Consider the following 15,566-nt stretch of genomic DNA (forward strand, 5'->3'; position numbering starts at 1 on the left):
CCTGCACCACACCTTCACCAAGCAGGCAGGTCTCTCTCTCTCCATCACACAGCACTAGCCCTGGGTAACCCTGTCTTACAGCCTGCACCACACCTTCACCAAGCAGGCAGGTCTCTCTCTCTCTCCATCACACAGCACTAGCCCTGGGTAACCCTGTCTTACAGCCTGCACCACACCTTCACCAAGCAGGCAGGTCTCTCTCTCTCCATCACACAGCACTAGCCCTGGGTAACCCTGTCTTACAGCCTGCACCACACCTTCACCAAGCAGGCAGGTCTCTCTCTCTCTCCATCACACAGCACTAGCCCTGGGTAACCCTGTCTTACAGCCTGCACCACACCTTCACCAAGCAGGCAGGTCTCTCTCTCTCTCCATCACACAGCACTAGCCCTGGGTAACCCTGTCTTACAGCCTGCACCACACCTTCACCAAGCAGGCAGGTCTCTCTCTCTCTCCATCACACAGCACTAGCCCTGGGTAACCCTGTCTTACAGCCTGCACCACACCTTCACCAAGCAGGCAGGTCTCTCTCTCTCCATCACACAGCACTAGCCCTGGGTAACCCTGTCTTACAGCCTGCACCACACCTTCACCAAGCAGGCAGGTCTCTCTCTCTCTCCATCACACAGCACTAGCCCTGGGTAACCCTGTCTTACAGCCTGCACCACACCTTCACCAAGCAGGCAGGTCTCTCTCTCTCCATCACACAGCACTAGCCCTGGGTAACCCTGTCTTACAGCCTGCACCACACCTTCACCAAGCAGGCAGGTCTCTCTCTCTCTCCATCACACAGCACTAGCCCTGGGTAACCCTGTCTTACAGCCTGCACCACACCTTCACCAAGCAGGCAGGTCTCTCTCTCTCCATCACACAGCACTAGCCCTGGGTAACCCTGTCTTACAGCCTGCACCACACCTTCACCAAGCAGGCAGGTCTCTCTCTCTCCATCACACAGCACTAGCCCTGGGTAACCCTGTCTTACAGCCTGCACCACACCTTCACCAAGCAGGCAGGTCTCTCTCTCTCCATCACACAGCACTAGCCCTGGGTAACCCTGTCTTACAGCCTGCACCACACCTTCACCAAGCAGGCAGGTCTCTCTCTCTCCATCACACAGCACTAGCCCTGGGTAACCCTGTCTTACAGCCTGCACCACACCTTCACCAAGCAGGCAGGTCTCTCTCTCTCCATCACACAGCACTAGCCCTGGGTAACCCTGTCTTACAGCCTGCACCACACCTTCACCAAGCAGGCAGGTCTCTCTCTCTCCATCACACAGCACTAGCCCTGGGTAACCCTGTCTTACAGCCTGCACCACACCTTCACCAAGCAGGCAGGTCTCTCTCTCTCTCCATCACACAGCACTAGCCCTGGGTAACCCTGTCTTACAGCCTGCACCACACCTTCACCAAGCAGGCAGGTCTCTCTCTCTCCATCACACAGCACTAGCCCTGGGTAACCCTGTCTTACAGCCTGCACCACACCTTCACCAAGCAGGCAGGTCTCTCTCTCTCTCCATCACACAGCACTAGCCCTGGGTAACCCTGTCTTACAGCCTGCACCACACCTTCACCAAGCAGGCAGGTCTCTCTCTCTCCATCACACAGCACTAGCCCTGGGTAACCCTGTCTTACAGCCTGCACCACACCTTCACCAAGCAGGCAGGTCTCTCTCTCTCCATCACACAGCACTAGCCCTGGGTAACCCTGTCTTACAGCCTGCACCACACCTTCACCAAGCAGGCAGGTCTCTCTCTCTCCATCACACAGCACTAGCCCTGGGTAACCCTGTCTTACAGCCTGCACCACACCTTCACCAAGCAGGCAGGTCTCTCTCTCTCCATCACACAGCACTAGCCCTGGGTAACCCTGTCTTACAGCCTGCACCACACCTTCACCAAGCAGGCAGGTCTCTCTCTCTCCATCACACAGCACTAGCCCTGGGTAACCCTGTCTTACAGCCTGCACCACACCTTCACCAAGCAGGCAGGTCTCTCTCTCTCCATCACACAGCACTAGCCCTGGGTAACCCTGTCTTACAGCCTGCACCACACCTTCACCAAGCAGGCAGGTCTCTCTCTCTCCATCACACAGCACTAGCCCTGGGTAACCCTGTCTTACAGCCTGCACCACACCTTCACCAAGCAGGCAGGTCTCTCTCTCTCCATCACACAGCACTAGCCCTGGGTAACCCTGTCTTACAGCCTGCACCACACCTTCACCAAGCAGGCAGGTCTCTCTCTCTCCATCACACAGCACTAGCCCTGGGTAACCCTGTCTTACAGCCTGCACCACACCTTCACCAAGCAGGCAGGTCTCTCTCTCTCCATCACACAGCACTAGCCCTGGGTAACCCTGTCTTACAGCCTGCACCACACCTTCACCAAGCAGGCAGGCTCTCTCTCTCCATCACACAGCACTAGCCCTGGGTAACCCTGTCTTACAGCCTGCACCACACCTTCACCAAGCAGGCAGGTCTCTCTCTCTCCATCACACAGCACTAGCCCTGGGTAACCCTGTCTTACAGCCTGCACCACACCTTCACCAAGCAGGCAGGTCTCTCTCTCTCCATCACACAGCACTAGCCCTGGGTAACCCTGTCTTACAGCCTGCACCACACCTTCACCAAGCAGGCAGGTCTCTCTCTCTCCATCACACAGCACTAGCCCTGGGTAACCCTGTCTTACAGCCTGCACCACACCTTCACCAAGCAGGCAGGTCTCTCTCTCCATCACACAGCACTAGCCCTGGGTAACCCTGTCTTACAGCCTGCACCACACCTTCACCAAGCAGGCAGGTCTCTCTCTCCATCACACAGCACTAGCCCTGGGTAACCCTGTCTTACACCTTCTAAAGCAGTTCAATCAGATCCTTTTCTGAAAGGGAAGATCATTCACGTTGCCTTGGTGTGTACACATCGTATGACAATTATTCACATTTACCTGTGTGTGTGTGTGTGTGTGTGTGTGGTGTGTGTGTGTGTGTGTGTGTGTGTGTGTGTGTGTGTGTGTGCGCTCCAGGTGCGTCTGAAGAGCCCGTCCTCCAGACTGATGTTCTACCATGCCTCCATCGTAGGGAACGAGGCCCATCATTTCTCTTTGCCCCAAGGAGCTTCCATCACCATCCCTCCTAAGTAAGCCCTTCTATCTCTAACCCATAACCCCTAACCATAACCCTTAACCCTAACCCCTAACCATATCCCATAACCATAACCCCTAACCCCTAACCATAACCCCTAACCATAACTCCTAACCCCTAACCATAACCCCTAACCATAACCCCTAACCCCTAACCATAACCCCTAACCATAACCTCTAACCATAACCCCTAACCATAACCCCTAACCATAACCCCTAACCATAACTCCTAACCCCTAACCATAACCCCTAACCATAACCCCTAAGCCCTAACCATAACCCCTAACCATAACCCATAACCATGACCATAACCCATAACCATAAACATAACCCCTAACCATAACCCTTAACCCCTAACCATAACCCCTAACCATAACCCTTAACCCCTAACCATAACCCCTAACCATAACCCCTACCCCTAACCATAACCCCTAACCATAACCCCTAACCATAACCCTTAACCCCTAACCATAACCCCTAACCATAACCCCTATCCCTAACCATAACCCCTAACCATAACCCCTAACCATAACCCCTAACCATAACCCCTAACCATGACCATAACCCCTAACCATGACCATAACCCCTAACCATGACCATAACCCATAACCATAACCCCTAACCATAACCCTTAAACCATAACCCTTAACCCCTACCCCTAACCATAACCCCTAACCATAACCCTAACCATAACCCCTAATCCTTAACCATAACCCCTAACCATAACCCATAACCCCTAACCATAACCCCTAACCATAACCCATAACCATAACCCCTAACCATAACCCCTAACCATAACCCTTAACCCCTAACCATAACCCCTAACCATAACCCCTATCCCTAACCATAACCCCTAACCATAACCCCTAACCATAACCCCTAACCATAACCCTTAACCATAACCCCTAACCATGACCATAACCCCTAACCATGACCATAACCCCTAACCATGACCATAACCCCTAACCATGACCATAACCCCTAACCATGACCATAACCCCTAACCATGACCATAACCCCTAACCATAACCCATAACCATAACCCCTAACCATAACCCTTAACCCCTAACCATAACCCCTAACCATAACCCCTAACCATAACCCTTAACCCCTACCCCTAACCATAACCCCTAACCATAACCCTAACCATAACCCCTAATCCTTAACCATAACCCCTAACCATAACCCATAACCCCTAACCATAACCCCTAACCATAACCCATAACCATAACCCCTAACCATGACCCATAACCATAACCCCTAACCATAACCCCTAACCATAACCCCTATCCCTAACCATAACCCCTAACCATAACCCCTAACCATAACCCCTAACCATAACCCTTAACCATAACCCCTAACCATGACCATAACCCCTAACCATGACCATAACCCCTAACCATGACCATAACCCCTAACCATGACCATAACCCCTAACCATGACCATAACCCCTAACCATGACCATAACCCCTAACCATAACCCATAACCATAACCCCTAACCATAACCCTTAACCCCTAACCATAACCCCTAACCATAACCCCTAACCATAACCCTTAACCCCTACCCCTAACCATAACCCCTAACCATAACCCTAACCATAACCCCTAATCCTTAACCATAACCCCTAACCATAACCCATAACCCCTAACCATAACCCCTAACCATAACCCATAACCATAACCCCTAACCATGACCCATAACCATAACCCCTAACCATGACCATAACCCCTAACCATAAACATAACCCCTAACCATGACCATAACCCCTAGCCATACCCCCTACCCCTAACCATAACCCCTAACCATAACCCTTAACCCCTAACCATAACCCATAACCATAACCAATAACCCCTAACCATAACCCCTAACCATAACCCCTAACCATAACCCATAACCCCTAACCATAACCCATAACCATAACCCCTAACCATAACCCCTAACCATGACCATAACCCCTAACCATGACCATAACCCCTAACCATGACCATAACCCCTAACCATGACCATAACCCCTAACCATGACCATAACCCCTAACCATAACCCATAACCCCTAACCATAACCCATAACCCCTAACCATAACCCCTAACCTAACCCATAACCCATAACCATAACCCATAACCCCTAACCATAACCCATAACCATAACCCATAACCCCTAACCATAACCCATAACCATAACCCATAACCCCTAACCATAACCCATAACCCCTAACCATAACCCCTAACCATAACCCCTAACCATAACCCCTAACCATAACCCCTAACCATAACCCATAACCCATAACCCCTAACCATAACCCATAACCATAACCCCTAACCATAACCCATAACCATAACCCCTAACCATGACCATAACCCCTAACCATGAACATAACCCCTAACCATAACTCCTAACCATAACCCATAACCCCTAACCATGAACATAACCCCTAACCATGACCATAACCCCTAACCATAACCCCTACCCCTAACCATAACCCCTAACCATAACTCCTAACCATAGCCCATAACCCCTAACCATAACCCCTAACCATAACCCATAACCATAACCCCTAACCATAACCCATAACCCCTAACCATAACCCCTAACCATAACTCCTAACCATAACCCATAACCATAACCCATAACCCCTAACCATAACCCCTAACCATAACTCCTAACCATAACCCATAACCCCTAACCATAACCCCTAACCCCTAACCATAACCCATAACCATAACCCATAACCCCTAACCATAACCCATATCCCCTAACCCCTAACCATAACCCCTAACCATAACCCATAACCCCTAACCATAACCCATAACCCATTAACCATAACCCATAACCCCTAACCATAACCCCTAACCATAACCCCTAACCATAACTCCTAACCATAACTCCTAACCATAACCCATAACCCCTAACCATAACCCATAACCCCTAACCATAACCCCTAAGCATAACCCATAACCCATAACCATAACCCCTAACCCCTAACCATAACCCCTAACCATAACCCCTAACCATAACTCCTAACCATAACCCATATACATAACCCATAACCCCTAACCATAACCCATAACCATAACCCATAACCCCTAACCATAACCCCTAACCATAACCCCTAACCATAACCCCTAACCATAACCATAACCCCTAACCATGACCATAACCCCTAACCATGACCATAACCCCTAACCATGACCATAACCCCTAACCATAACCCATAACCCCTAACCATAACCCCTAACCATAACTCCTAACCCTGTGGGACAGCAGTGATCCTCCAGAAGCTATTCTGCTCAGTTACCTTGTGAGATGAAGATCATTTCCCATCTCATCTCTTCTGACTGACTGAAATCTGTCTGGTCTACTGCTTACTAAAACTACATACTGTGTAGTAGTCATACTGCGTACTATTTAGAATGTACTGTTTAGTCAAATCTAATGCAGTAAGCAACAAATATCAACATACTAGGCTCATCCATACTGATAATGTGTCATCTGTGGTGATTCCCGACATTCGTTCATTTTGGTGCATCAATTTATCTGATTATCAGCTGCTGTGAAACACGTGTGTCTGTAAAGAGGATTATCTTACGTAATAGTGTGCAGTCTTTCTCTGTCTATCCTGGCTCTGTATTTCTCTGTCTATCCTGGCTCTGTCTTTCTCTGTCTATCCTGGCTCTGTCTATCCTGGCTCTGTCTTTCTCTGTCTATCCTGGCTCTGTCTTTCTCTGTCTATCCTGGCTCTGTCTTTCTCTGTCTATCCTGGCTCAGTCTTTCTCTGTCTATCCTGGCTCTGTCTATCCTGGCTCTGTCTATCCTGGCTCTGTCTTTCTCTGTCTATCCTGGCTCAGTCTTTCTCTGTCTATCCTGGTTCTGTCTTTCTCTGTCTATCCTGGCTCTGTCTTTCTCTGTCTATCCTGGCTCTGTCTTTCTCTGTCTATCCTGGCTCTGTCTATCCTGGCTCTGTCTTTCTCTGTCTATCCTGGCTCTGTCTTTCTCTGTCTATCCTGGCTCTGTCTTTCTCTGTCTATCCTGGCTCTGTCTTTCTCTGTCTATCCTGGCTCTGTCTATCCTGGCTCTGTCTATCCTGGCTCTGTCTTTCTCTGTCTATCCTGGCTCAGTCTTTCTCTGTCTATCCTGGTTCTGTCTTTCTCTGTCTGTCCTGGCTCTGTCTTTCTCTGTCTATCCTGGCTCTGTCTATCCTGGCTCTGTCTATCCTGGCTCTGTCTTTCTCTGTCTATCCTGGCTCAGTCTTTCTCTGTCTATCCTGGTTCTGTCTTTCTCTGTCTATCCTGGCTCTGTCTTTCTCTGTCTATCCTGGCTCTGTCTTTCTCTGTCTATCCTGGCTCTGTCTATCCTGGCTCTGTCTTTCTCTGTCTATCCTGGCTCTGTCTTTCTCTGTCTATCCTGGCTCTGTCTTTCTCTGTCTATCCTGGCTCTGTCTTTCTCTGTCTATCCTGGCTCTGTCTTTCTCTGTCTATCCTGGCTCTGTCTATCCTGGCTCTGTCTATCCTGGCTCTGTCTTTCTCTGTCTATCCTGGCTCAGTCTTTCTCTGTCTATCCTGGTTCTGTCTTTCTCTGTCTGTCCTGGCTCTGTCTTTCTCTGTCTATCCTGGCTCTGTCTTTCTCTGTCTATCCTGGCTCTGTCTTTCTCTCTCTAGCCTGGCTCTCTTTCTCTCTGTCTAACTGTGTTAGAGTTAACTGGCTGCCTGTTTCTCAACTGGTGTTCAGTGTCTAGACTGGTGTTCCATTAATCCCATGGCTTTCCCCATCTCTGCCCCCACCTTATAGTTGACCCTTACACTCTGTCCTCCTCTCCACTAGGGGGCGTGGTGTGGAGGTGACCGTGCAGTACTCCTGTTCCTTCCTGAGGCCCATGGAGGCGGTGCTACTGCTGACATCACGCTCTGCCTCCTCAGCCAGCCCCTCTGGAGCCACCCTGGCCTTCAGCCTCAAGACCCAGGTCACACACATCACCCCCAGCGTGAGCGCACACACACACACACACACACACACACACACACACACACACACACACACACACACACACACACACACAGTCTCCTCCAGTTGCCATTCACTATGTACAGTATATAACACCATTCACTATGTACTGTATATAACACCATTCACTATGTACTGTATATAACACCATTCACTATGTACTGTATATAACACCATTCACTATGTACAGTATATAACACCATTCACTATGTACAGTATATAACACCATTCACTATGTACTGTACATAACACCATTCACTATGTACTGTACATAACACCATTCACTATGTACTGTATATAACACCATTCACTATGTACTGTATATAACACCATTCACTATGTACTGTATATAACACCATTCACTATGTACAGTATATAACACCATTCACTATGTACACTATATAACACCATTCACTATGTACTGTATATAACACCATTCGCTATGTACAGTATATAACACCATTCACTATGTACAGTATATAACACCATTCGCTATGTACAGTTGAAGTCGGAAGTTTACAGACACTTACGTTGGAGTCATTAAAACTCGCTTTTCAACCACTCCACAAATTTCTTGTTAACAGACTATAGTTTTGGCAAGTCGGTTAGGACATCTACTTTGTGCATGACACAAGTCATTTTTCCAACAATTGTTTACAGACAGATTATTTCACTTATAATTCACTGTATCACAATTTCAATGGGTCAGAAGTTTACATACACTAAGTTGACTGTGCCTTTAAACAGCTTGGAAAATTCCAGAAAATGATGTCATGGCTTTAGAAGCTTCTGATAGGCTAATTGACATTATTTGAGTCAATTGGAGGTGTACCTGGGGATGTATTTCAATGTCTACCTTCAAACTCAGTGCCTCTTTGCTTGACATCATGGGAAAATCAAAAGAAATAAGCCAAGACCAACATTGGAGACCTCCACAAGTCTGGTTTATCCTTGGGAGCAATTTCCAAATGCCTGAAGGTACCATGTTAATCTGTACAAACATTAGTACGCAAGTATTAACACCATGGGACCATGCAGCCGTCATACCGCTCAGGAAGGAGACGTGTTCTGTCTCCTAGAGATGAACGTGCGTTTGTGCGAAAAGTGCAAATCAATCCCAGAACAACAGCAAAGGACCTTGTGAAGATGGTGGAGGAAACAGGTACAAAAGTATCTATATCCACAGTAAAACGAGTCCTATATCGACATAACCTGAAAGGCCACTCAGCAAGGAAGAAGCCACTGCTCCAAAACCACCATAAAAAAGCCAGACTACGGTTTGCAACGGCGCATGTGGACAAAGATCGTACTTTTTGGAGAAATGTCCACTGGTCTGATGAAACAAAAATAGAACTGTTTGGCCATAATGAGCATCGTTATGTTTTGAGGAAAAAGGGGGAGGCTTGCAAGCCGAAGAACACCATCCCAACCGTGAAGCATGGGGGTGGCAGCATCATGTTGTGGAGGTGCTTTGCTGAAGGAGGGACTGGCGCACTTCACAAAATAGATGTTATCATGAGGAGGGAAAATTGTGGATATATTGAAGCAACATCTCAAGACATCAGTCAGGAAGTTAAAGCTTGGTCGCAAATGGGTCTTCCAAATGGACAATGACCCCAACCATACTTCCAAAGTTGTGGCAAAATGGCTTAAGGACAACAAAGTCAAGGTATTGGAGTGGCCATCACAAAACACTGACTTCAATCCTATAGAAAATGTGTGGGCAGAACTGAAAAAGCGTGCGAACAAGGAAGCCCACAAACCTGACTCAGTTACACCAGCTTTGTCAAGAGGAATGGGCCAAAATTCACCCAACTTATTGTGGGAAGCTTGTGGAAGGCTACCCGACACTTTTGACCCAAGTTAAACAATTTAAAGGCAATGCTACCAAATAGTAATTGAGTGTATGTAAACTTCTGACCCACTGGGAAAGTGATGAAATAAATCATTCTCTCTACTACTATTCTGATATTTCACATTCTTAAAATAAAGTGGTGATCTTAACTGACCTAAGACAGGGAATTGTTACTAGAATTAAATGTCAGGAATTGTGAAAAACAGAGTTTAAATGTATTTGGCTAAGGTGTATGTAAACTTCCCACTTCAACTGTATATAACATCTCACAATAATTCACTATGTATTTAACACCTCACAATAATTCACTATGTATATAACATCTCACAATAATTCACTATGTATATGACACCTCACAATCATTTATTGTCCTGAATCAAATCAAATTGTATTGGTCACATACACATGGTTAGCAGATGTTAATGCGAGTGTAGCAAAATGTTTGTGCTTCTAGTTCCGACAGTGCAGTAATATCTAACAAGTAATCTAACAATTTCACAACAACTACCTAATACACACAAATCTAAAGGAGTGAATGAGAATATGTACATATAAATATATGGATGAGCGATGGCCGAGCGGCATAGGCAAGGTGCAATAGATGGTATAAAATACAGTATAAACAATGATATGAGTAATGTAAGATATGTAAACATTATTTAAAGTGGAATTGTTTAAAGTGACTAGTGACCCATTTATTAAAGTGGCCAGTGATTGGGTCTCAATGTTGGCAGCAGCCTCTGTGTTAGTGATGGCTGTTTAACAGTCTGATGGCCTTGAGCTAGAAGCTGTTTTTCAGTCTCTCGGTTCCAGCTTTGATGCACCTGTACTGACCTCGCCTTCTGGATGTTAGCGGGGTGAACAGGCAGTGGCTCGGGTGGTTGCTGTCCTTGATGATCTTTTTGGCCTTCCTGTGACATCGGGTGGTGTGGTGTCCTGGAGGGCAGGTAGTTTGCACCCGGTGATGCGTTGTGCAGACCTCACTACCCTCTGGAGAACCTTCCGGTTATGGGCAGAGCAGCTGCCGTACCACGCGTGATACAGCCCGACAGGATGCTCTTGATTGTGCATCTGTAAAGGTTTGTGAGTGTTTTTGGTGACAAGCCGAATTTCTTCAGCCTCCTGAGGTTGAAGAGGCGCTGCTGCGCCTTCTTCACCACGCTGTCTGTGTGGGTGGACCATTTCAGTTTGTCCGTGATGTGTATGCCGAGGAACTTAAAACTCTCCACCCTCTCCACTACTGTTCCCTCGATGTGGATGGGGGGGCTGCTCCCTCTGCTGTTTCCTGAAGTCCACCATCATCTCCTTTGTTTTGTTGACATTGAGTGAGAGGTTATTTTCCTGACACCACACTCCGAGGTCCCTCACCTCCTCCCTGTAGGCCATCTCGTCGTTGTTGGTAATCAAGCCTACCACTGTAGTGTCGTCTGCAAACTTGATGATTGAGTTGGATGCGTGCATGGCCACACAGTCGTGGGTGAACAGGGAGTACAGGAGAGGGCTGAGAACGCACCCTTGTGGGGCCCCAGTGTTGCGGGTCAGTGAAGTGGAGACGTTGTTTCTTACTTTCACCACCTGGGAGCGGCCTGTCAGAAAGTCCAGGACCCAATTACACAGGGCGGGGTTGAGACCCAGGGCCTCCAGCTTGATAATGAGCTTGGAGGGTACTATGGTGTTGAATGCTGAGCTGTAGTCGATGAACAGAATTCTTACATAGGTATTCCTCTTGTCCAGATGGGTTAGGGCAGTGTGCAGTGTGATGGCGATTGCGTCGTCTGTGGACCTATTGGGTCGGTAAGCAAATTGGAGTGGGTTTGGGTGTCAGGTAGGGTGGAGGTGATATGATCCTTGACTAGTCTCTCAAAGCACTTCATGATGACGGAAGTGAGTGCTACGGGGCGATAGTCATTTAGCTCAGTTACCTTAGCTTTCTTGGGAACAGGAACAATGGTGGCCCTCTTGAAGCATGTGGGGACAGCAGACTGGGATAAGGATTGATTGAATATGTCTGTAAACACACCAGCCAGCTGGTCTGCGCATGCTCTGAGGACGCGGCTGGGGATGCCATCTGGGCCTGCAGCCTTGCGAGGGTTAACACGTTTAAATGTTTTACTCACGTTGGCTGCAGTGAAGGAGAGCCCGCAGGTTTTGGTAGCGGGCCATGTTAGTGGCACTGTATTGTCCTCAAAGCGAGCAAACAAGTTGTTTAGTCTGTTTGGGAGCAAGACATCGTGATCCGCGACGGGGCTGGTTTTTCTTTTGTAGTCTGTGATTGACTGTAGATCCTGCCACATACCTCTCGTGTCTGAGCCGTTGAATTGCGACTCCGCTTTGTCTCTGTACTGACGCTTAGCTTGTTTGATTGCCTTGCGGATGGAATTGCTACACTGTTTGTATTCAGTCATGCACCTCAGTCTGGGCATACACCATCACCACTCAGACTCAGAGATAATGTGACTGTAGACTCACCTGTACGTCGTCATTACCCTGCAAGAGAAAGACGACCCCCTGACAGGTTGACTATTTAGTTCAGACTAACCTCCGACATTGTGGCAGAATACACCCCAGGGTTAAGTCTGGGGACTGAGGCAGTCTACCCTCTATCCCTAGTTTAGAAAAGGTTATTCTGAAAAAGCTCATTTATTTACATTAAGAGAACTTATATTAAAAAGAAAACAATAGGCAAAACAGTGAATATTTACTTTTTCCTAATGAGTCATCAAAGGTAAAGGGGGAGGAATATGTTGTGTATTGATATTCTAGTTTTGTCCCTTTGTAACCCCCCCTTGCTTACCTACGTTGAAATGCTTGGAATGTTCTTCCTGTGAAATGCATTAAACAATGCCCACGTTAATTTCTACTCCCGTCTCATGTCCTGTCCTTATATTAGTTGTATAAGTAATACAGTGTGCTATAAAACAAGTGTATAGATCAATGTTGTTGTCTGAGGCTGACCGGAACATATCCCAGTCCGCGTGATCAAAACAATCTTGAAGCGTGGATTCCGATTGGTCAGACCAGCGTTGAATGGTTCTAGTCACTGGTACATCCTGTTTGAGTTTCTGCCTGTAAGACGATAGGAGCAAGATAGAGTCGTGGTCGGATTTGCCAAAGGGAAAGCGGGGGAGGTCTTTGTATGCATCGTGGAAGTTAGAGTAGCAGTGATCCAGTGTATTACACCCGCGCGTAGTGCAATCAATATGCTGATAGAATTTAGGTAGCCTTGTTATCAAATTTGCTTTGTTAAAATCCCCAGCTACAATAAATGCAGCCTCAGGATATATGGTTTCCAATTTACATAGAGTCCAGTGAAGTTCTTTGAGGGACGTCTTGGTGTCTGCTTGAGGGGGAATGTACACAGCTGTGACGATAACTGACGAGAATTCTATTGGGAGATAATATGGCCGGCATTTGATAGTAAGGAATTCTAGGTCGGGTGAGCAGAAGGACTTGAGATCCTGTATGTTGTTATGATTACACCATGAGTCATTAATCATGAAGCATACACCCCCGCCCTTCCTCTTCCCAGAGAGCTGTTTATCTCTGTTGGCACGATGCATGGAGAAGCCCGGTGGCTGAACTGATTCCGACAACATATCCCGAGAGAGACATTTTTCCGTGAAACAGAGAATGTTACATACTCTGATGTCTCTCTGGAAGGCAACCCTTGCTCGAATTTCATCTACCTTGTTGCCAAGAGACCTGATATTGGCGAGTAGTATACTCGGGAGCGGTGGGCAATGTGCACGTCTACGGAGCCTGACCAGGAGGCCGCTCCGTCTGCCCCTTCTGCGGCGCCGTTGTTTTGAACCCTTTGTTCAGTTGCCAATAGAACAGTGACTCCGTCAGTGCCTACACTACTTTACTTTCTATAGAGACCTGGGTAGTGTGTCTCAAATGGCACCCTATTTCCCTATGGGCGCTGGTCAAAAGTAGTGCACTACATATGGAACAGGGTATAATTTGGGACACCTCCAGAACAGCTTGTCCTCTGGGCAGGCAGGGGTTCACCATTCACTGTTCCCATGGCAGCACAATGTATCAGCAGAACAGGAAATGGTTATATTTCTATTTCTATGGTGTCGACGCTGCATGTCCGCTTACATCATGGTGGCTGCTGAATGACTGCTACTGTGGGAGTTGTACAATGTCTTTGTGTTCTCCTCCCTCTCCTCTCTCTCTCTCTCTCTCTCTCTCTCTCTCTCTCTCTCTCTCTCTCTCTCTCTCTGTCTCTGTGTGTTTCTCTCTCTCTCTGTCTGTCTCTCTCTGTCTCTCTCTCTGTCTCTCTCTCTGTGTCTCTGTGTGTGTCTCTCTCTCCCTATCTCTCTCTCCCTGTCTCTCTCTCTCTGTCTGTCTCTCTCTGTCTCTCTCTCTCTCTCTGTGTGTGTCTCTCTCTCCCTGTCTCTCTCTCCCTGTCTCTCTCTCTCTGTCTGTCTCTCTCTGTCTCTCTCTCTCTCTCTGTGTGTGTCTCTCTCTCCCTATCTCTCTCTCCCTGTCTCTCTCTCTCTGTCTGTCTCTCTCTGTCTCTCTCTCTCTCTCTGTGTGTGTCTCTCTCTCCCTATCTCTCTCTCTCTCTCTGTCTCCCTCTGTCTCTCTCTCTCTGTCTTTCTCTTTCTGTCTCTCTCTCTCTCCCTATCTCTCTTTCTGTCTCTCTCTCTCTCCCTATCTCTCTCTCTGTCTCTCTCTCTCCCTATCTCTCTCTGTCTTTCTCTTTCTGTCTCTCTCTCTCTCTCCCTATCTCTCTCTCTCTGTCTCTCTCTCTCTCCCTATCTCTCTCTCTCTCTCTCTCTCTCTCTCTGTCTCTCTCTGTCTTTCTCTTTCTGCTCTCTCTCTCTCCCTATCTCTCTCTCTGTCTCTCTCTCTCCCTATCTCTCTCTCTCTCTGTCTCTCTCTGTCTCTCTCTTTCTGTCTCTCTCTCTCTCTCACTCTCCCTGTCTCTCTCTCTCTCTCTCTCTGTCTCTCTGTCTCCATCCAGGGGATAGTGAAGTGTAAATCTCCATGTTACCAGCTGAAGGAGCTCCAACTTCAAGTAAAAAACCCTTTCAGCAAGGATGCCAAGTTCAGGTGTGTGTGTGTGTGTGTGTGTGTGTGTGTGTGTGTGTGTGTGTGTGTGTGTGTGTGTGTGTGTGTGTGTGTGTGTGTGTGTGTGTGTGTGTGTGTGTGTGTGTGTGTGTGTGTGTGTGTGTGTGTAAATTACCCCTGTCCTATGTGTGTTTGTCAGGGTGGTGTTGGTGGAGTCTAAAGCCAACCTGTTGCAGGTGGAGAAGAGTCAGGACAGTCAGGAGAGGCTCATTCAACAGTTCTCCTTTAGGACCAACCCCAGCTCAGACAACAACACCAGGTTAACACACACACACACACACACACACACGTCATTATGTCTATATACAGTGTTATAATGCAAATGGTTAAAGTACAAAAGGGAAAATAAATAAACATAAATATGGGTTGTATTTAGAATGGTAAATCTTGCTGTTGTGATGTCACACTGTGGTATTTCACACAGTAGATATGGGAGTTTATAAAAATGTGAATTGTTTTCGAATTCTTTGTGAATCTGTATAATCTGAGGGAA

General features: G+C 47.4%; 1 protein-coding gene across 1 annotated transcript in view; it reads left to right on the top strand.

The window, feature by feature from the left end:
* Nucleotides 1-15,566, top strand: part of LOC145861328 (cilia- and flagella-associated protein 47) — a 45,908-nt gene that overhangs the window by 13,468 nt on the left and 16,874 nt on the right. The window contains exons 13-16 of the mRNA XM_082963306.1: nucleotides 3,020-3,132; nucleotides 7,957-8,116; nucleotides 14,967-15,055; nucleotides 15,213-15,332. Of these exons, the coding sequence (XP_082819432.1) occupies nucleotides 3,020-3,132; nucleotides 7,957-8,116; nucleotides 14,967-15,055; nucleotides 15,213-15,332 (482 nt within the window). The remainder of the gene's footprint in view (nucleotides 1-3,019; nucleotides 3,133-7,956; nucleotides 8,117-14,966; nucleotides 15,056-15,212; nucleotides 15,333-15,566) is intronic.

Source organism: Salmo salar, chromosome 17 (genome assembly GCF_965601325.2).
Source record: "Salmo salar chromosome 17, fSalSal1, whole genome shotgun sequence".
NCBI lineage: Eukaryota > Metazoa > Chordata > Actinopteri > Salmoniformes > Salmonidae > Salmo > Salmo salar.